Below are 22,118 nucleotides of genomic sequence, written 5' to 3'. Positions count from 1 at the left end.
ATACGGCACGCGTTGAAGGACAGCGTTCGGCGTTCCCGCCTGTGTCTGGCAAAAAGCAGCAACACCGGCACCTGTCTGACAGCGCGCTCCGTAGAAACCAGCAGGACACCGACAGCGGCCGGTTGCCGGGTCACACGTCGCTCCGTTCTCGCAGTCGCAGAGCTCCCGGCAGCCAACGCCGTGGAGACCTGGGGGACAGCCTGGGGCGGGAGCCCGCGGGCGCCGGGGGCTTTAACGGCGCCTCTGCCGCAGACGGCCTCTGCCGCCTGCAGCCACCTCTGTGGCCTGGGCGGGGGCCGCCGCGCACACGAAGGCTGCGGTTCGGTGAGAAGGGGGACACGCGTCCCTCGGCACCACGCAGCGGCTCAGCTCCTTTCCGACGGCTCTGCTCGCGGGAGCGGCTTGGGAAATGCCCCCCCCCCCCCCCCGGGGCCAAGGTGAAGGAGCCACGCGGGTGCTGCCACAACTCACGGTGCTCGCAGAGGTGCCCGTAGCGGCCCGCGGCGCAGCGGCAGGCTCCCGTCAGCCGGTCGCACGTCGCGTTGCCGTGGCAGGCGCAGCTGAGCCCGCAGCCGGCGCCGTAGCGGCCGGGGGGGCACTCTGCGGGGAACGGGGGGGCAGAGCGCGTCAGCGGCGGCTGGGGGCCCCGCCGGCCCCTTTGTCGCGCAGGGACGGCGACACAGCCGGCAAGGGGAGGCTGAACCCCGGCTAAAGCAACCCGGCGCAAGCGCAGCGGTCCCGGGGCCGGCGCGGGACACGGCGCCCAGGCCGGGGGGGGGGGGGGGGGTTTACCTAGCTCACAGGCCTTCCCCATCCAGCCGAGCCCGCAGGAGCAGGAGCCGTCGGCCGCGTCGCAGAGGCCGCCGTTGCGGCAGGCGCAGCGCTGCTGGCAGCCCAGCCCGTACCGCTGCGGCGGGCAGCCTGCGGGACGAGAGGGCGGCCGTGGGCACCGAGCCGCGGCGGCGGCAGGCAGCAGGCAGGGGCAAGGAGAGCTCGCCCTGCCGCGGGACCGTCTCCAACCCACGGCCGCGAAACCGCCCCGCCGTCTCGATGCAGGACCCCGCGGCTAGCGCTCACCGTGCTCGCAGGCGGGCCCGGTTCTCCCCGGCGGGCAGACGCAGGCTCCCGTGACGGGGTGGCAGGCAGCCCCGTGGCCGCAGCGGCACGCGTGCGCGCAGTCTTTGCCGTAGCGCCCGGCCGGACAGCCTGCGGAGAGGGGAGCTTTGACGGCCTCGGGGCTCGGGAGCGCTGCCCGGCCCCTTTGAAGGTACCAGGGACCGACTCAGCAGCAGCACGGCGACGAGCGCGTCTCATGAGCAGAGCAAGGGGCCAGCGAGGGCCTGGGAGGGGGCCGCTGGAGCCCTGTGGCTAACGCACAGCACGACTGGCAGAGCAGGGACCAGCACGGTTAAGGTCCCTCCGAGCGGAGAAGCAGAGCGTTTTTAGCAAGGAGCCAGCAACACAGTGAGGGCATGATGGAAAAGCCGACACGGCAGGGCTTTCACAGCAAAGAAACCATTCTGGCACAAAGGAAACGGAGTAAGAAAAGGCTTCCACGGCTAAGAACAGCGAATTAGATCAGTTGCGACCTGTGTCCTCGCAGGGTGGTCGGCACCGTGCGCCCTGCCTCGGTGCTTAGGCAGGGGAGGGACCGGCGGCTCTTTCTGGCTGAGGAGCCCTGCAGAGCCGGTGCCCGAGCCAGTCGCTGTAACCGGCTCTCAGCTCCTGCAGCATCGGCAGGCGGCAACCTGCCCGCGGACAAGATGCGCAGAAGCGCCCACGAGCACCCACCGCGTAGCGAGCAAGCTCCCGCGGCCCCCCGCGTGCCCCCGCCCCCGGCTAAGCCGCGCACTCACCGACGCTGCAGTCAGCGCCGACGTAGCCAGCCGGACACTGGCACGTCCCCGTGGCGATGTCGCACCGGCCCCCATTCTTGCACCTACACGGCCTTTCGCAGTTAGGGCCGTACCACCCCGCGGAGCACTCTGGAGGGAAAAGAACAGCGACATCAGCGCCTCGGGGGCGAAGACCAAGGTGCAAACAGCCTGGAGGAGCCCACCGCGTGCACTCGGGCAGCCACCGCATCGGCAAGCAGGCAGGCAGCTTTGCTACAAGTGGCTCGTCCAAAGGACACCGGTGAAAGCGCTTTTAAGGCGCCCCACGGCAACCACCACCACCAAGGAGCTCTGCATGTTGAGGAAACCCTCTGCTGATGGCACTAGCTAGCGAACTTCCCACAATTCCCAAATTCAAAAGGGAAATGGCGAAAATCTGGCCTGAGTGCACGAGAATGTTTTTTTCGTTTACATGAACTCCTCCTTGCACATCAGTCAGCAAGCGGCACCGCAGAGCTCGGAGCCTCTGTGTGTCTGTGCACAGCGACAGGCTCAGCGAGAGCAGCGAGAAACCGCTTGCTTGGCCCGCTTCATCTCCCGGGCTGCAAGAGCTGGGCAGCAGTTCACCACCGAAAGCGGGGGGAAAAAAACCCTCAGCCACATTAACGAGCAGAAAGGCGGCCGCAGCAGAACCGGGAAAGCTAACCCATCGAAACAAGCGCGTTGAAGGCACTCCAGGCTGCTGGCTCCTTTCCCGGGCTTGGCTCAGAGGCAGGCTGCGGTGCTTGAGCCCGGCTCGTGCGGCGAGCCCGCTGCACGCCGGCAGCTCCCGGGGCCCAGCGCGTCCGGCTGCCCGCGCTGGCCGCTGGGCTCGCCGGCACAAGCGGAGGCTACGGCCCGCGGGGACAACCCGCACAGTGATACCGCGCGACGGAACGGAGCCAGACTCACGCAGCTGGCAGCTGGGCCCGTGGTAGCCCGGGGCACAGAGGCACTCCCCCGTGACCGGGTGGCAGTCCTGGTTCGCGCCGGGGCACTGGCAAATCCGGCCGCAGCTCTCACCGAAGGTCCCGGGCAGGCAGGCTGTCAGGGGAGGGACACCAAGGCAACACCCAGCTCATTTAGGATGAGCTCGCCCACCCCTGAATACAAGACTTTTTTTTCTTTTAAAGCCAGGCTTTAGAATGCTTTTTATTACGGTGAAGGTTCTCTGCCACACAAAACCAAAGGGAACGGGTTCCCAGCATGGAAACAGTTCCTTCAGCCCAGGAACGACTGATTGAAGAGAAAACTGAGGACTTAAAGACAGCAGATGCCTCTGGCAATGCTAGCCCTACCTACCCCAGATCATATTCCTGCAAGCTTCCACCCCAGCACACAAGGACATCACAAATACACCCATTTCCCCCGGGTAAGGAATGTGCTCACATGCCTCTGTCTCCTCCAGACTTGCTCGTACCCACAGGAGCTCATTTTAATTCCGATTTATTGCTGATCCCCTGGATAAATGCATAGCTCTGCTTTCCCAGTTGGCTCCCTGTGCTCTGCTAAGACGATGTGGGCAGGCACCCAGCTGCCAAGACGTGAGTTACTCTTTGGCAAACCCTGCTGCTGGGTGTGGGGTGTTTTTTCTTATGTATTTTATTTTAGGTCGCAATTGCCTGAGCAGTTCCCAGAGCCTGTCATCAGCGCTGCGAGAGGACCGTTCCCTTCCGCGTACATTTTTCACATCCTGAACCTGCGAGTCCTGGCGGGCAGCCGCACTGGCCGGTGACGTGGTTGCAGGGCACTCCCAGGGGACAAGCACAGCGGCTGGCACAGTTCTTCCCAAACGAACCGGGCAGGCACGCTGTGGGAAAACATGCAAGGAGACCCGAGTGTCTCGACCGCATTTCAAGTTATTGTTAATGCCTAAAAGTGTCAGAAAGAATTCGGAGGCCCAGAAACAGAGTTTAATTAAAGGTTTAGAGTGATGCAGTTCTAGCCTGCTGTGAAATACCAAAGACGTTCTCCTACTACAGGAATTAGTCAGAGAGATGTTGTGCGCTAACTGGGTGACTTGTGTCCAACAAATCATTAAGAAACTGCTGACTAGTGAGCAAATCTCAAAGCTTCTCTACGCAACTTTCTGTTCTCCCCACTTCCCCTTTTAGTATATCGAGACGGTGACTGGCAGGCCAGAAAAAACCACTTTCTGCACGGGCTCGGGCATGGCTAAGCCGCCCTGACGCCGAGAGACCCCGCAGCAGGGACTCGGGGCCCGTTCAGGTCTGCAGGAGCCGGCTTCTGCACGCTGTGCCGCGCCAGAGCCCCTGCTCTAGCAACCAGCTAGGGGCATTTTTGCAGCCACCCAAACACCTCTTTTAGCATTGACTATCAGCTCCTCAAAACATTTTGTTACAGTCTGTAACCCCTGAAAAAAAGGAAAGGTCTCCGACTCCCGGAATTTGTTTTCCCAGAGCCAGAACTGCATCCAGCAGCAGCGGGGATGCTCCGCCAGCCAAAGGACCGCAGCGCTCACCCTTCTCGCAGCGCTGGCCCCTCCAGCCAGGGGGGCAATCACAAGTGCCGGTGACGTGGTGGCACGGCACCTTGTCCCCACAGTCACAGTGCTCTTCACAGCGTGCTCCAAACAGCCCCTCCGGGCAAGCTGCAGAGGTGCAAACACAGAAGGGGAGAGGGCAGGTTGCACAAAACAGGGGACACGCTCTTATTCACAGCTCACCCGTGGACGCACAAATCACCGCTTGTTGCTGTCCCTTCCGTTCCTGCAAGCCAGAGGCAGCGTTGTGACCGGCCGGGGGGATCTGCCGGCCCGCAAAGGTACCGCCGTGCGGGAGAGAGGGGCAGCTGGAGCGACCACCACGCGCTTGTCCTCGTCCCGGTGGTGGTGGGCAGGACCAGCCGGCCAGCTCCTGCCCTCCGCCCACAGCAGGGACGGCAAGGGGAAATAGCTGTGGGGCTTAGACGTTTCAGCTGTGATCTGAAAGCATGCCCAGCAGCCCCACTGCTTTTAGGGGCAGGAGCGTCTAAGCACCGTCACCAGCGAAGCCCTGGATTCTCCGCCGAGCCCTTCACCCAGCACCGAGCAAGACAAACCGTCCTGCCACGGTGGAAAGCTGTCAACCGGGAACAAGCTCACGTCGAAGCGGCTGTCAGACAGCCTCCAGGCAGTGAAATCCGTGCTCCCCAAGGTGCAAGAGCGGAGCACTGGAGCGCACCAGCTGTGCCCAAACGGCAAGCCCGGCACCCCGGGGCACGCTCCGAAGCCGTGCGCTCCTCTGCTCCAAGCCGCGCACTGAGAAGCCCCTGGTGCAGGTCCCCACCGCCTCCCTGCCACGCCGCGGCTGCTCCCAGCCAGGTCGGTGCAGTCGGTGCACGCACGGGTCCCCAGCTGCCGCGAAGCTGGGAAGCTCCTCGCTCTGCCCAGCGCCAAGCCGCAGAGCCACCGTGCGCAGGAGCGCGTGTTCCCTTCCTCTCGCGCTGTGATTCCTGCTACTGATCCGGTTGTTTGAACGGGGGCTTTCTCCTCCCCGCCTCCCGAGTCTTCTGCTCAGCTAGCAGGCTCTCAAAGCCTGTAGGAGCAAACTCAGCCCCCAGTGAGCCAGGGCCACTGCCGACATCCACGGCGTTCTGCAAACTTGCCTCAAGGGTGAGCTCGGCACAACCCGCTGAAAGCGTGACTTCACTCTTCTCTTTGAGCGAGGCTGGATGACGCCAGAGGCCTCGCAGGAGCGCAGAGCCAAGAGGCAACCGGTACGAGGCAGCGAGGAGCTTAGCCGTGCAACAGAGAGGAAAAGCAAGCTGTGAACAAAGCAGACTGGTCTTTGCGTAATCATGCCTAGTTTGGTGTGAAGTCTCTCTTTAACTGTGCCAAATGTTTGGGGAAGTGTCATTTCTGGCACTGTTTGATGAGAGCTGGGTGCCAGCACAACACATTCTCAGTCGTGGCTGCAATGGTTTAGTTTTGCCGCGGCTTCTACCTGGTCTCTAAAGCAGATGCAAACCAGGTAATACATGCAGTGCCAGAATTATACAGCAGTTAGCGCCACAGGTGCAAAACCTATGAAGCTAATTTGCAGTTCTGCACTATGAGCGAGTGCACAAATTCCGTTCTTTCTCGTACGACTGTCAAAACAGGTTTCTTGTCTGTGCAAGAGCACAGCTTGCATATGCAGCTGTGATGGGAGTACGGCTACACAGTGCACGCAGCTATTTGCACATACACACATTTTGAAGCATAGCCCTTTAGGAAGCCAAAAAGAGGATTCTAGCTTTTGTTAAAAAATGTATACAATTGCTGAGTTTTTTGGGGGGGGGTCATTTATATCTAACTGCAGCTGTGGTCAGTGCAAGCAGCTCTGGGCAGGGTGAGGGAGGAAAAGTCCTTGTGCAGTGCAGTGTCACTGCAAATTGCCATGCTGGTTACGACGCCCCGAATCGCAGTGGCACCGGGAAGCCGAAACCACCCTGGCAGCCAGCCTCTGTCACCTCAGCCCCGGCAGCTTAGAGCCGACTTGGGAAAAGGGAGGAGGGTTCCAGGCATAGTGTTTGAGAGCACGTGGCATCAAGCTGGGGCGTGATGACACGCGCTGCGGCTCACTTCGCTAGGCAGAGAGAATCCCAGGGCTCGCTTTTGGGTGGAAAAGCGAGATGAGGGATGTTACAGGTCCTGAAGTGGCTCTGAGCTGTCCCAAGCCTCCGTACGGCACAGACCAGCCGGCCGTGGCTGCAGGTAACGAACAGGCTGCACACGGCAAGCTTTGGGAGCGCCGCATTCAGAGTTCGACTCTGGGGCTAATTCCCTCCTGTCCGGTCAAACCGGCGAGACAAAGAGGACCACGTCGTGGCCCTGCCACTACGGCTGGTTTCAACCCAGACGGGGCTGGAACGACGGCAACAGACAAAAGGCAGGACTTGGGCCTGCCAGAGCGTCTCAGCAGCCGAGCTCAGCTACACTTTGCTGAACACTCGATATCTTAACTGACGGAAGTAAGATGCTTTTGAAGCTTTGGTTCTGTCTTGGAGCCAAAACACCCAGGAAGAACTCTGAAATTTCTCAGCTTTGCAAAGCTTTGAAAAAACGTTGTAAGTTGCTTGCTTGCTCTTCCTTCCAGATCAAGGAACGCTTCGAAAGCATCACGTTACAAGTCACAGTCCTGTTCTAGGCAGTGGGTTCTCGACCCGGCTAGCAATGCAGAGAACAGCAGCAACCGAACCCTGATACAGAAAAAGAAATCTCCACATGAAGACATTCCCAGGCAAGAAACCTGAGAGCACCTTGATGTGGCTGATGGCAGAGGCAACTGCAGTGGGGAGCTCGCTTATGACAAGTGATGTCAGCAGACTAAGACGCGCCGTTTACATTGCAATATGAAGCATATACCAGCCCGAGGTATCGCAACCCCTGAAGGGAAGATGCTAGTGGATCGCTTCTTGGTGTTCTCATACTTGATCAGCTCTCGGTTGCTGCTCTTAATAAGGCCAATAGCCTTTTCAACACTTCCCCAGAGCAAAGGGATTGCCGGGATGTGTGTTACATTTAAAGATACGGTGAACACAAGAGTCTGTAGAACGACAGACGTAATTATTTGCTGGGGCTTAGGACCAAAGCCAGGCATCTAGGGTCGTGCAATCAGGCCAGAGGCAGCTAAGTGTAGAAGCAAGAACAGACAGGAGATGATCTTCAGCTACCATTAAAATAAATGACCTTTGTTTTTACTGTATTGGTTTCTGTCAGTGGCCTCGGGCCCGGTGCCTGGGGGGGCCGACCCCCCTCCCGCCGGCACCGCCCAGGGCGGCCGCGCAGCCCCTCTGCGTGCCTTTGCCTTGGGAGCAGCCCTCGAGGGAGAGCAGAAAGCACAGCAAGGGGCAAAACTCACGTACACAGCCCACACCGCAGCGCCTACGAGCCCCCTCCCCAGCGCAGAAATCCAGATTTTGTGTCTTTCCTTAAGGATCCCCTGCCTTGCAAAGCGCCAGGCGGCTCCCGCGGAAGGCGGTGGCTCTCCGGGGGACGCGCGCCTCGCTCACGGCTTTCGCACCTCCCGCCGGTCCTGCTGGGCGGGCAGGGGCAGGGGCAGCGTCTCCGCCGGGGCCCGCAGCACCCGCCGTGCCGGCACACGCAGCTCTGCCGGCGGTCGGCCCCGCGCCGGCCCTGCGCGCTCCGGGAGGGAGCACGGCAGCACCGAGGCCCCCGCGGCCGCGCACGCACACGCGCACGGGGACAGCGAAGCGACAGGACGGGTTTATTCCGCCAGCCGCGGCACGTGCCGCTCCCCAGCTCTCTGGGAAAACGTCTTCCGGACGGGCCGGAGCCCCTTTCCCAGCGCCGCCGGCTGCATCCCGCTCACCCAGCTCGCAGGCCGGCCCGGCCCAGCCTTGGGGGCCCGCGCGACGCCCCGTGCCGGGGTCCCACCTCCCGCCGGGCCCGCAGAGGCAGCGCTGGCGGCGGCTCGCCCCGTGGAAACCAGCCGGACACGCTGAGGGGAACCAGTCCAGAAAGCAAGCCTGGGAACGGCGCCGGCGGCTGCCTGCCGCACGCACGCGCCCGGCCCTGGGCAGGGGCCCCGGGGGCGGCCTGCGGAAACGAAGCCACTGCCGGCTGCGGGCAGGGGCCGGAAAGGGCCGGCGGCCCCCGGGGGCGGCTCAGCGGCCCACGCGGAGAGCTGCGGTAGTTCGGCACGCTCAGGCAGGAGGCCCTGATGCCGCAGGCGGCTAGGGGAGAGGGGACCAAAACAACCCAGCCCCAAGGCAAACGCAGCCCCAGACTGCCTTCCGCTGAGGTGTCCTTCGGCGGCGAAACGGGCCGTCGGCAACACAGCTCCTGCCCTGCCCCGTCCGATCGGGCTTCCAGATCTTCTTAGGAGGCTTCGCAAGTCAGGAGGTGCCGCGCTCAGAAGATGCTGAGAGGCCCAACGCACGGTAGGGGGGTGGAGGGGGGGGTCCCAAAACCCTGCCACGCTGCTAAGGAGGCTCGGGGAAGTCCCACGGGGGTGGCATTGGACGAGCTGCAGCGCTGGAGATTTCAGCCGCTGGGGCAAAGAGGGTGGTTCTGCCTCAGCTGCCAAGCTACATGCTTTTCAATTCCCTCACCATCTAAATAAAGCTTGGCAAAAGGTTGCTATGAACCTGGCTTTTTCAGAGGCCACATGAAGGAGTCTTTCATAACAGCAAACTTGGACGACATCAGCTAGACAGTGAACTCCACTCGGCCTGTGTTTTCCTGTGTTTGCCTTCCCATTAGTGAAGGGAGCTGTGATCACTTTCCCCGTCCTGCGGGGAGGTTCACAGCCCTGGGGTCTCTTATTTCCCACCCCGCTGCAGCTGGTGTGAGCTGGGAAGTCCCAGACCAGGACATACCACCGACCTGCCAGGCCCAGCTGTGGCTGGCGGGGAGGTAGGCAGAGACAGAATACAAGCTTCAGGACCTGTGCTCCTACTTCGGGAAAACTTCCTTAAAGAAGAGGCCAGCAGAAAAGTCACTTAGTGACGCACGATTTAAACAACCCACCAGCGTGTCTGATTTCTTTGGTGGCAGCAAATACATACAACAGAAAAGGTGGGCTGAGTCGGCTGCCATGAAAGATGCTCAGGTGGTAATCCCTGACTTCAGCCCTGAGCTGCAGAACATCTTCCTCTTTTAGACCCAGGTAGTACCACTGCTTAGCAAAGGAAAAGCTTTTAAACACACAAGTAACTGCTACCGTCTGCACAATTGCACTGAGCTTGCTTGAAAGCACTGCTGGCTTAGTGCCGGAACGCTCAGGGCAGTGGAAGATCAAGCCTTATTCTGTGTGTTGCTACAAGCTGCGAGCCAGGCAGTTGCTGGTGCTCTTGGAGAGGGTAACCTTCTGGCTTCTGGCTTTGTGAACGGATCAGTAAGTGCTGCACAACCAAGAATAATCTTATTTGCAATCTTGTCCTGCTCTCGCGCTGCCTCAGCTCTTTGCAGGTGCCACCCTACTGAAAACCCCGACCCATCCAGAGAAATGGCACTTGCAGTGCACACTGGCACAGTCTTCCCTCATGACGAGGAAGCAGACAATCTGGATTGCGAAGCGGCACTAAGCTTTGTTACCTTGCTGGCAGGTGGGCCCCGTCCATCCAGCTGCACAGAGACACTGGCCACTAAGCCGGTCGCAGGTAGCGTTGTTGGAACAGTTGCACGTCTGACTGCAGTTCTCGCCATAGCTGTTCTCCTGGCACGCTTCATGGAATCAGAAGTAGGCAAAACTGTTAGATAACAGGTATCAACTGCAACATCCAGACTCCTACTAATGATCCAAAACGCACTTGTCTGGAAGAAGAACCGGCAACCAGACTGACCCAAAATGCTGCCTGCCAATGGCTGTGTACGTTGTTTTTTACTGTGTCATGGAGAAATAACAGCTGTATTCTGCATAGGGCCGACACTCATACAGCCATACACGCGCCAGCACTGTTGTTATCGTTAACGTTACATCATCTTATCTGCTAGGAAACTGTTTTGCCCCAGCCCTCATTACATGCAGCAACAGTTGCTCAGACAGAGAGCCATTCAAAGCTTTTGGAAGTAACAACACCCCCCCCCCCCCCCCCCCCGACAGAGCCTATTTGCCAAAAGAGTCCCCTAAGGCTGGGAGTCTGCTTCGGATAAACACTCAGCAATCCAGGTCCAAAGCACCTCTGAACTGCTTTAGGCCACAACACTTGGCTACGAAAGAAGCTTATAAGAATAGACTCTTCTGAGATTTTCTGGTATTTCCTCCTTGGCGTCATAACAGATGCAGCGCAAGAAATTGCCCGTCTTGGCACTTACATTTCTGGACCTGGCCAGAATCTGGCAGTATAAGGCAAACGTAAAAAGAGATGTAAAAATGACAAAAGCTAAGTCAGCATTGTAGTGCCTCCCTTAGGACTGAACTTATATAAGACAGTGGGGCTCACCCTTTCTATTGGCACTGCTATTCTTAGCAACAAAAGTACAATTAAATAAAAGCACACAAACTAAAATATGCAAGCAGCCTTGTAGAGCGAAAACAAGCAGGGCAATAAGAGACTGTGATGTCTGCTTACAGTCCAGTTTCCACTGGACACATGTACATGAGAAATGTATGCACACACACATACACACACACGTCTCAGCTAGAGTTGAGTGTTAGACGAGGCCACGTGAAGATACACCCATTTGTGCAACCTGCAGACCTCCAGACTCCTCTTTGAGGACCTTCTGGATGAAGGGGCAAAGCCATTTCCCACCGCTGGTCCACGTACTCGCTGGTCCTTTTGCAAGGACGTCCCGAATGCAACATTAAATGAGTTATATCTACAAACACCTGCTGTCTGGCCCCTCTCTGAAACCAAATTCTTCTCTGCAGCTCAGAATTAACTTCCACACATGGAAAATTATATGTGGGGAATAAACACCTAAACCTCCAGCCTTAGTGACCCAGTAGCAAGCGAGACGGACGAGGCTCCCCAGCGCTTCCCGCGAGCTGGGTTTCGACCAGCTCCACCATCAGATGCCCCTTAACTGGACGAGCGTGAGGCCACAGTGACACCTACTCTGGTTACAGCCGGGGCCAGCCCAGCCTGGGGGGCAGCGGCACTGGCCTGTCGCGTGGTCACAGTGGGCTCCGTTCAGACATTTGCAGGTTTCCTGACACTCTAGTCCATAAAATCCGTCTGGACAGGCTGTGAAAACAAAAAAGAAAAGCCCCCCCAAATGTCTTTATAAATGTCAGTCTGCACAGAGGCCAAGAAATCACCAAACGAGGAGGAGATACCGCTCGGTAGCTTTTTTGCTGATAAAATGCTGTGCAAACGTGGCAACTTCGTAAGCCACCTGTCTCCCTGACAAGGCAGCAGAATATGAGATGCATGTTCATCGTGGACATTCACGGCACACGACAAAGTTCTGGTGGGGAAGAGCGGCAATGGCGCAAGGTTTCTGACCAGCAAGAGATGACGAGGCTGGTGAGCGGGCCACGGTGACCCCTTCAATCAGCACCCTGGTGCTTGGAGGACATGGACGTGCTTGTGTGGGCTCTGAAGGCATCCTCCCTTCGGAGGCTTGGCCCCCAGTGTGGCTCAGCTAGCAGAGGCTGTCTCAGCACCGCGTTCTCGCTACCAGGCGGCACTTGCAGTGAAAAGCCAAGGTGAGGAATCAGGGCTTCTGCTCAAGTGTAACGGAAAAGCAAGTGTGACGGCGAAGCAAAAAAAAAAAAAGAAACCAAAAAAACCCCCCACCCGTGTGCAACGTGTATATACACAGGCAATCAAGGCAACTCAACTGTGTATATACTCCTTGCTTACATGTTGTTATTGATTTTTCCTAGACCTCTTCTCCTCGGATTCTCTTTGCCACAATAGCATAACCAAGTCAAGCAAAGAGCACGGACCCCGCTGGCAAGGAGACTGTGATGTGTGAGCGCTTCACAGCTTCGGCTGCGCCAGCAAAGGGTACTTACTGCGCTCGCAGAAGGTGCCTCTCCAGCCTGAGCTGCAGGTACACGCGCCACTGACGTGGTCACACACAGCCCCGTTGTCACACTGACACCGGTGTCGGCAGTTCAGCCCAAACCATCCTTCTGGACACTCTAGCAAGCAGAAGCAAAGAAGGTTGAGGAGCCTCCCCTTGCCTGGCTTCTCCGTGAAGCCCTGCTAAGGCAGGAGCTCAGGCTCAGGATGGAAATAACAGGATCTGGCAGCTGCTTTTTCACAGCTGAGCTAGTGGGCTCTATCCTGCTCCTTACAGATGGGTATCTATGTCACCAAATCACCCATGAGAACAGGACTGGACTGGCAACATCGCAGACTGGACGTGGGAACTGAATTTCTGCTACTGAACCGAGGAACCACTGCTGGCGAAAGCTGCACCACGGGTTTCTCTGCTCTCTTACAGCGTAAAGGCAAAAGCCTCCCGGACTGCCCGTCCAGTGCCCCTCCCCTGCAAAGCAAACCCGTGTAATTCGACTTGGCCTAAAGCTGACGTGAGCAGCGTGTTGGCAGCACTCACTCTCATCGCAGCGGACTCCTGTGTAACCGGCTTCACAGATGCACTGCCCTGTCGCCGTATTGCAGCTCCCGTCACTGTTGCTGCAGTTGCAAGCGTTAGCGCAGTCCGGGCCCCAGCGACCTGCGTCACAGGCTGAAGCAGAGGAAAGAATATGTCCTTACTGCTGCGCTTACCCAGCTTCCCAGGTGAGCAGAGGGATGGGAACAGCTCTTCCGCCTCCTCGGGGTATTATTTCCATTGACTAAAACTGCTCATATTGGCAGGAGGAGAAACGTGGCTGTAGGGTCTCAGGAAATGCCGTGGGGGCGGTGAGAGTTTCTGCTACTTTCACACACTTCTGATGTGAATTTATTCTGCAAGCAAGCCCACTAAAGAAAGGAAAACAGAACTGGGAGGCACTGGCAAGACAGAGCGGAGAGGCTTAAAGGATTCTGGAGAGAGATTTTTCTGGCAGAGGCACAGCGCAGAGATGATGATGAACCGAACCACAGCTTAGCTTTACACAGGCCGGTGTCCTCCACGAGCGGTGCGTAACGCACAGGGTACAATACCTCTTCTGCAGTCGTGGCCCGTCCAGCCAGGCGCACAGCTGCACTTCCCCGTCGCAGGATGACAAGGTCCGTCGTTCCCACAGCTGCACCTCAGCTGGCAGCCCGGACCAAACCAGCCGGGCGGACACCCTGCCAAGGCAGACACGCACGAACTGCAAACTGTTGCTGGGATGCTGCTGCAACAGCTTCATTCCTGGCAAACCTCACGCGAGCTAGAGCGTGGTGCAGTCGCGGGCACAGGCGCTCCTGGTCTGAGCATCGGTGCTCAGCTCTGGGCCGAATGGGCACAGGTACCTAAGGGCTTATGTCCCTTTCTTCTGATACGAAAGGTTCCCCTATCAACACAGGACTAGCAGGATTTCAAGGGACAAACCCGAAGCGTGAGGCCCCGCACTGCGGCGTGGGAGCACGCGGTGCTGAGCACTGCTCTGGTAAGCGCGGTGGTGACTGATGGGCGACTGAACGCTCTCCTCGCTACAGCCCACCCCAGGCTGAGCCGGGGGGATCGCCGTTCCAGCCGAACACAGGCATTCGGCCGGGATGAGCCCGGCCGGCGCGCAGCACTCACCCTCCTGGCAGCGACTGCCGGTGAATCCCGGCGGACAGACGCACCTCCCCGCGGCGGGATCGCAGCGGGCGTTGTTAGCGCACTCGGGACAGACCTCCTGGCAGCCCAGGCCCCAGCGACCTTCGGGGCAAGCTGCAGCACAGGCAGAGACGGAGGACCGTCAGTCAGCTCAGCACTCCAGCTCAAAGAGCACTTAGCAGAGTAAAAGCCCTGGAGGATGAGGGTTGCCTTCATCCCCAGAGCACAGCAGCAGGGACCCTGTCCGGGCAAGCTCCCCTCTACGGCCCCGCGCAGAGGAGCACGAGGACGGGCGCAAGCACCACCAGCACTGCGGACCCCGGGCCAGGCCAGCCCAACGCTTGCTGCTGCTGCTGCCCTTCGTGTGGACAGAAGCAAAAGCTAGAAGGCTCTTCAACACCACAGCATCCTAAAATAGGGGTGGGGGTTCCTTTTTTTCTTCTTAGCACAAAGAAATCTGGAAGAAACGTAAGAGACAAGTTTCCACGATCGGTCCTATACGACCGAGTGAAGCTTGGGTGCTTTCAGCCATGTCCCCTTCCAGCTGCGAGGATCTGCGTGTAGGCAAGACCTAGCTGCCAGCCGCTGGGGCCAGCTCCCCTTAGGAAACACCCTCTACGAACTTGGTCATCTTGCACTGCTCCTGTCTGTCTGAAACACTGTTCTCTCGGCAGCCAAAAAAGTTCCTCCTGTTCTGTCTGAATGAAGGGGGCAAACCTTTTCCATACCCAGATCAAAAGCACACACATTACCCCCTGCGCGTCCACTGCTGCCTTGCATACTGGAAACGCTAATCAAGCCTGCTTCGTCCTTCAGGAGCAGCAGATCAGCTCAGTGTGTCTGCTTGACCAGAGTCGAGTAAATGGCACAGCTTCTCAGCCGCCAAGCTCCCTCTGATAGGCATCTTGCGTACTGCTTCTCCAGAAGGAAAAACCATTCATCTACGGCCAAGGAATTTCAGTGGCAACACTCCAGGTACAATTAGAGAGCTGGGACAGGACTTCTACACTTTGGCTGCTGAAGTTTCTGGACTTTCAACCTTTGCCATTTTTTGCCAACCACCAGGCACTATAGCCACGAAGCTGCTAATTAAATCCTGCATAAGCCATATAATTCTGCAGACCAGCTGTGGAACATTTCCCTTGCGGGCAACCAGTAGGGAATGGGCCACAATTTGGGAATTACTCCCTTGAGAGCCCTTGGGAGACCCAAGGCACATGGAAACGTACTGCTGAAGAATCACAGTGCAGTGCGTGAGCTGACGCTCAAGGGCAGCAAAGGGAGAGCAGCCCTAGGGCAGCCTGGAAGCATTCGGGGTACAGAGAGAGCACAGGGGAGCCCGAGCCTTCGAGGAAGACGCACAGCGCTGCCTCCCACTCTTTCTAGAAGGTCAGTGCCGACTGGCAACGGAGCCTAAAACACGGCACAGGCGATGCAGTTCGGCGGGAGCCATTCCGGATCACACACTAGAGGTAAGACTTAGGCATCTAGTCTGTTGTGCACGGCAATGGGCTCCCTTTCGTGTCAGCGCTTTATGCGAAACATACCCTTTCGTTTGGGAATACGTGGCCACCAGCAAGGACAACATCGCTTTGTTTGTTTTGTAAAGAGCGTGTAAGTCTCCAGTAAGTGCTAATCTGATCTCATTCCAGGACTTCCACGTCAATTTTGGATTTGTATCTACTTCTGGTAAGCTACAACTGCTCCTCGCTAGGAAATGGTGTTTCTGGCTAAGAGTCTGTATAGATGCCGTCACTGCTAGACAGCACGTTATTCAGCATTTCCAAGGTCTGCCTTTAGCTGCAAAAGAGAAGCAAAAGGCTAAGAACGATAAAGCTGGGCTAAGCATCCTTGTTTAACTGCTCCAGGGCCTCGAAAGAAGCCAGTTCCAAGCACAGAGCAAGTACTGTGCATATGTGTTTTTATTGTCCTACAATAGAACCAGGCCACTATATATGACTAATATCTTCTAGCTGCTGTAATACCACACGATGGGTAAAAGTACAGGTTTTTAATTTAGGATTTCCAGCAGTTAGAGAGTAATATGGTAAAGTCAATGAAAAATATACATCTGTAAAGAGAGACTCCTTACCTACGTTTAAGGACGGCAACAACTGAAAATATCTTTTTTTATTCATTGCACATGTTGTTGCTTACACGCTTGTACTTTGTTCAGCTTCAACAACCGAGCTAAGCAAGCTGGTTCTACTCTTTAAGACTTAGGCTCTAAAGATGCATCTTTCTTCTGGATTTCCATGAAGATGACTCGAATTGCACTAGAGGTTTTTAAAAATGACTTTAACAAACGAAAAAAGAGCAGCTGCATGTCTAAATCCCTAGCGTCAGCTCATCCGTTCCTGCTGTTTCCTCACCTTGCGCACAGTCGTGGCCTGTCCAGCCTGGCAAACACAGGCACTCGCCGGTGGTGCGGTCACAGGGGGAGTCCCCGCACGAGCAGGACAGCAGGCAGCCGACGCCGAACTTTCCCTCCGGGCATTCTGCAGGCAGAAGAGCAGCGTTTGTTAGCGCCGAGCGTTAGGCAGGCGCAGCTTCCAAGGGAATACCCTCAGGCAATTACTGACCAGATCCTGCACGCCGCAAGGAGAAACCTTGGTTCCACGAGGAAATTACCGTTATTAAAGGTTTCCGTGCTGCAGAGGAGGACTGTGCTAACGGGCCTGGACGCGACCACGCTACGCCGGTCACCACCCCGCCCTGCGGAAAGGGGGCTCTGGCATTTCACACCGCTCCCTGGACGCCAGCGAGCGCTTCCCACTCGTGTGGCTGAATGCCTCGGGCGTCTGGAAGGCGAGCTTCCAAGCAGCAGCTTTCCCAGCACGTTCGCTGATGTAAAGCAACAAGGAAGCATCCTCAGCCACCAGAGGAATAAGCACTCGTCCCTCTCTCTGCTCCGAACGCCAGGATGACAGCGCTGATGCGAGAAAGCTCAGCTCGCTTTCTGTACCCAGTGACCCAATTTAGCGGCTAGTTAATTATACGCAGGCAGAAGGCCTCGGACCCCAAGAGGCTTAAATCCTATTCGAGTCTCTCCAAAGAGCCGCATGCTTGCAGTTCTTCTCGTTCACAAAAGCCAATGTTTCATGAGGCTCCAGCAGATATAAACATGCCAGCATTCAGAAATAACGAAGGAAAAAGCATACCAGCTTGTAGATTTAAAATGACACAGCGGAGATTTTTGTTATTCCTGCTCTTTGCTAATTGATGGCAGATGTTCATCTTCACCCTTTAATAATTTCCAGATCTGAACAACAGCCAAAAGCCTACTATTTCCATACAAATATTTGTGTTATTTCCTGTGACTCTCCCCTGAAGGATTAAGCTCCTCTCTTATTCTTTCCGAAACTGTCCCCGCCCGAGAGCGCAGCCGCCCGGAGCAGCTCGGCTGTGTCCTGCCACGGGGAGCAGGGGAGGCCAGGAGCGGCCTCGGGAAGGGTCCCTGCTGTGCCCGGGCTGTCCGCAGCTCCCCTCGGCCAGTTACTTCGTCCTTCCAGCACTCGCTCAAACAGTTTCACTCCGGAGAAGGCAAACACTTCTGCGGCGGGGGGACCTGACGGCGTGCCGACCCAGGCGCAAGGCGGGGGGCGAACGGTAGCAGCCGGTAGCGGTGCCTGCTCCGCGCCGTGGGGCACGTCTGCACGCTCCGCGCCCGGCCGTGCCCCGCAGCAACGCCGCCTCCGAGGCCGCCGAGCCGCCCGGCCTTCCAGCGGCGCCGAGCCCACGCGGCTCCTCCGCTTCCAGCTCCAGCACAGCCTCGCTCGCTGCCCGCCCCGCGCCCCGTCGCACGGTGCCGTGGGTCGCCCTGGGCATGCGTGGGCACGTGTGGGCAGCGGCTGCAGGGAGCGGGGAAGAACCTGGGCGTTCTCCCACCCTTGTGCCGCTCTTACGCCTCCGCCTTTTGCCTCTTCTCCAGGGAGCATCCCTTCGGACCAGCATCCCTTCGGACCAGCATCCCTTCGGACCAGCATCCCCTCAGGCAGTCAGTAAACACAGGCAAACACTGCTTGCCCGGAGGGGGAAGATGGAAACAGCGGCATCATGAGTGGCGTCTTCTGGAAATGTCATTCGTGTACCCTGTGCTGGGGTGGAGAACGCAACCAGAAACTGAAGTATCGGCTGGTGTCGGGAACTCCTAACTCGTCCCCCGGGCTCAGTTCAGGGATGCCGTTCACTTACAAGATGGGGTCAGCTACCAAGCTTGAGGTTCTTGAAGAGCCTAAGGCTGGGCATTATCCCAGCTTCCACTGACGCTGAAAAGGCTCACAGAAATGACCTCAAACTTGCTAGCGTCTACTAGCTCCGGTCAGATGTGGTTTTGACACAGCCACCTGTATTTCCGGATGCCACCGGGAAGAATATGAAAGCGAAACGCTGTTATAGGGGAAAAATAAAACAGGGATCAGAAAACATCGAGCTGAGATGGTGAAATTATGAGTGAGGCAGTGTCTGGGCTGGGATTGCTTCCGATTTCTGCAATTTCTGTTCACAGACTTGTATTACTTAACCCAGGAACGGAGGTACCGGTTCCTCGGTACGAGGATGCACTCGGCAGGAGAGCGAGCAGACTGCAGGGCACGAGCACAGCGTCACGGCTCACCAAGACGAGCTGTTTACCGTCATCTGCTTTACAACGAGGAGGACTGATACGAACGTAAGTAAAACTTGCTTTGTTTTATGGGAACTTTTTGTGACTATCTGCAGCTTTTGTTCTGACCAAAGGAACAACTATGCTGTGGCTGTTAGGGCGTTACGCAGATAATCCCATGCTAGCAACTTGATCAGGTTAACGGCTGTATCTCTGGGTGGGGTGTGGATGGAATGTGGGGTTAAAAATAAGCCAGTGCACAAACTCCTGGGATGCCACCACCAGCAGTCAGATCCTGAGCAGCACAAGCCTCTGCAGGCAGCACGTCTTTTCCACGCCTGCACAGTCCAACGTTTTGCATTTTCTCTTGGATCCCGCTGAAATGTGATTAAGAAGAAAACAGCCTCGTGACAGGAGGAGGATGGCTTTTCAGCCGTGGATCGGTTCTGAGGCTGGCACAAATTACTATTTTCCAGCAACTGTGTTCATGTTTTGTAATCATCGCCTCAACCTCCGTGCCAGTGATTCATTGCCTTGAGGTTCACTCCAACAATTTTGTTGGAAAAATCCCCAAGCGCTCTGACACCCCAAATAACTCCCAGGAATTTGCAAAGCTGCTCCCTCAGAGCCTGAGTATTGCACCGCGCACACAGAGCCGTGCAGTTCAGCTATCATCCTGCTGACGGGCCCTTTATTTGAAGAGCAGAAAACTGGTAAGAGGTTCATATAGAGGCCAAAGTTTAAATCCTAATGTAAATCAAATACAACATTTTCCTTCCACTTGCAGATCAAAGAGCACTTTAATATGGAATAGGGAACAGAATGGAAAAATATGATACCATTGTGCTTGGAAGTAAAAAGACATCAAAGCGGGGAAAAGATAGCTAGATGTAACCTCCATCTACAAAAGGGAAGATGCCCTAGTGGCAGGATAAAGCAAGACCTTGTTCTCCTCCTCTGACTACGAATCATTATGCACAAGAACTCCTGCTTCCCGCTTTAAGGTGACTGCAGCGTTTTGATACGGACCCGTCACTGGCAGCTCTTGTGTCAGCGAAAGCCATTTCAGCTCTCCACCCATCAGCTCAAGTGCAGTGGGCTGGGAGGTCTGAGCGAGCATTAGAGGAATTCGGGGAGTCCTTCCAGGTTGTTTTGCTAAGAAGGAGCCTGCACGTGTGAGGCCGGGCGAGCTTCTCCCCACTCCTCCAGAGCGTGCAGGCTGCTGAGAGGGGAAAGTCAAGCAGCCTGACCAAGTACTCAAGAAAGAGGTCTGAAAGCTTCGGACGTGAGGAGAGCGACGAAGAAACCCCTCCAGACTCGCTTCCGAGATCCACAAAACCTCCACGGAAGGAAGGATGAAGTAAATGGGAGCCCAGCTCCGGCCAGCTCACGCGGGCCGTGTGCCGCGGCGGAGCACCGACTGCCTGGCTGTGCCGGGGGAAGGAGCCTTTCCGGGCGCGACTCCATGCGTTCGGCGCCCTCCGTCCTGCGCCGGTTTGCAGCTCTTCCAGCGCGACAGGCGGAAGAGCAGAGCTCACCAGCGTCCAGGCGGACGGCTGGGAGGCCGTCACACGGAGGGGACGGGCGGGTGCCTCGCGGTGACCCTGCTCCTCAGGCGGCCTTACCTTGCTCGCAGTTGTCCCCGTGGTAGCCCCGGGGACACTCCTCCCGGCACTCTCCAGTAACGTGGTCGCAGGGCGCTTCTGGAGGGCAGCCACATTTCTGCTTGCAGCCGTCCCCGTAGTAGCCAGGGTCGCATTCTGTTGGCAGTCGTGACCAAAGAGAAAGGGTAGTCGGCATTACTAGACTGGCGCTGGAAGCGCAGGCAGCGCAAGGCGAAGGCCAGCGCGATGGCCACGGCCCAGCTCCGTGCTGAGCCAACAGCTGGAGGCGGCAGGCTGGACAGGGGCACCCTCTGCATTACAGGCACTCGCAGCCAGCCGCGCCGCTTCTGGCACGCTAACCTAACTGGACTGAGTCTGACAGCCAGCTTAGTTCCTAACCTAAGTGACAAGAGGGAGGATGGTCTTAGTGGGATGGAAAACAAGCTGACTTTTCCCCCAATGCAATTAGTTAGGGGAAAAGACGTTGTGGCAGGAGAAGGGATGGGGGATGTTTCACGACTACTGCTCCCCAACTCACTTGTCTCACACCATTTGCCACGGTAACCAGGCTTGCACGTGCACGAGCCATCCTTCTTGTCACAGTCCTGAGTGTTGTGCTGCGCACAGAGGCACTCTTCAGAGCATCCAGGGCCAAACGCCCACTTTGGGCAAACTAGATGCAGAGGAAGAGAGCTAGTAAGGGACATCGGAGGTCAGGCAACACAGCACAAGGAATAAAGGCCATTGCCACCTAGCGCTGACCTTTCCCGGGGCAGAATTTTCAAAGGTCATAATCTGAGAACAAAATTTAGAGTGTAAAAACAGTGTGGACAAGCTCACCTAAATGGCAGTACCGTCCATACAAGCCGGGATCACACAAACAGGCTCCATAAATCCGATGACACCGACCTCTGTTTGCACAGTTGCATTTTTTCCTGCATTGTTTCCCATAAAATCCTTTAGGGCAGCCTGTTAATAACGAGAGAGAAGCTGGGAAGGTGAGCCAATTTACATCTGTCATTTTATTTTCTGGGGAACACAGAAAAAACCATACAAAAATCAAAGCCATATGTCATTAGAAACAAACCCAGGCAAAGGATGCAGTGAGTTTTGAAAAGAAAGCGGGACTGATTTTTGACAAAGAATATGCTTGTGTCTCTATACAGTAAGATAACGATAAAAGCAATCAGATTCCATGCATCAGTTCATAACCAAATTGCTTCAACAAGCAGCAGTCCTGTCCGTGATGCCCCTGCACAGTGCACTATAGCGCATTTTATTTACTTGCTCGTCTATGAGAACAAGGGACAGGACACCCAGCTGGCTGGATGTGCTCTGCTCTGAAGTTGCTCAGATCAGTGCACTCCAGCACGATGAAAACGCCTCTGTGAAACAACGAGCGAATGCTGCGTGCCAGTAGCGACTCACATTTCCACGTCACCCTTCACCTCAGCTGGCCCCCGAGCACCTTACGCAGAACACACGACAGAGCTGAGAGGAAGCCGCGCTCAGAGCGTCGGCGGTAGTCAACGCGCAGGGAACAAGGTCCATGGGGGAACCACACGGGTAGAGCGGACCTCCGTGTAACAAACTGTGCTATATCCTTCCTCGAGCCATGAGAGGCGCATCCAGAGCACCCACGAGCACTGCACTTCACTTGAAACGACAAAGCCAGTTGTGCTAGAAAGCTATCTTGCAGGGCTCCAAGAAGTCTAGATCCTTCCTATGTGAGAAATGATCCATAAAGCCATCCCTATTGACAAATAACATGATATTTGCACTATTAAAGGAATAAAACTAGTCTTTCTCTTTTATGCTACAGATCTGAATATTAGAAGCATATGCCAAACATACTGTGTCAGCAGAATGCCCGGCCAGCATCCTTCCAGGCAGCACAAGCCTTCTCCCTCGTGAGAAGAACATCAGACAGCTCAAGAACA

General features: G+C 56.7%; 1 protein-coding gene across 9 annotated transcripts in view; it reads right to left on the bottom strand.

Moving 5' to 3' along the window:
• Window positions 1-22,118, bottom strand: part of MEGF6 (multiple EGF like domains 6) — a 126,467-nt gene that overhangs the window by 4,699 nt on the left and 99,650 nt on the right. For 8 of the 9 annotated variants that reach the window (XM_026096524.2, XM_026096517.2, XM_026096523.2 and 5 more), the window contains 18 exons: window positions 21,019-21,147; window positions 20,717-20,851; window positions 20,200-20,334; window positions 16,344-16,469; window positions 13,954-14,085; window positions 13,386-13,514; window positions 12,835-12,966; window positions 12,287-12,415; window positions 11,382-11,510; window positions 9,916-10,044; window positions 4,357-4,485; window positions 3,556-3,684; window positions 2,787-2,918; window positions 1,857-1,985; window positions 1,078-1,206; window positions 793-921; window positions 472-600; window positions 72-200 (listed from right to left, as the gene is read on the bottom strand). In XM_026096524.2, the coding sequence (XP_025952309.2) occupies window positions 72-200; window positions 472-600; window positions 793-921; window positions 1,078-1,206; window positions 1,857-1,985; window positions 2,787-2,918; window positions 3,556-3,684; window positions 4,357-4,485; window positions 9,916-10,044; window positions 11,382-11,510; window positions 12,287-12,415; window positions 12,835-12,966; window positions 13,386-13,514; window positions 13,954-14,085; window positions 16,344-16,469; window positions 20,200-20,334; window positions 20,717-20,851; window positions 21,019-21,147 (2,340 nt within the window). The remainder of the gene's footprint in view (window positions 1-71; window positions 201-471; window positions 601-792; window positions 922-1,077; window positions 1,207-1,856; window positions 1,986-2,786; window positions 2,919-3,555; window positions 3,685-4,356; window positions 4,486-9,915; window positions 10,045-11,381; window positions 11,511-12,286; window positions 12,416-12,834; window positions 12,967-13,385; window positions 13,515-13,953; window positions 14,086-16,343; window positions 16,470-20,199; window positions 20,335-20,716; window positions 20,852-21,018; window positions 21,148-22,118) is intronic. The other variant, XM_026096529.2, reaches the window with a different exon arrangement.

This window comes from Dromaius novaehollandiae, chromosome 24 (genome assembly GCF_036370855.1).
Source record: "Dromaius novaehollandiae isolate bDroNov1 chromosome 24, bDroNov1.hap1, whole genome shotgun sequence".
Classification (NCBI taxonomy): domain Eukaryota; kingdom Metazoa; phylum Chordata; class Aves; order Casuariiformes; family Dromaiidae; genus Dromaius; species Dromaius novaehollandiae.
The sequence above is the reverse complement of the archived record's forward strand: the minus strand, read 5'-3'. Positions and strand labels throughout refer to the sequence as shown.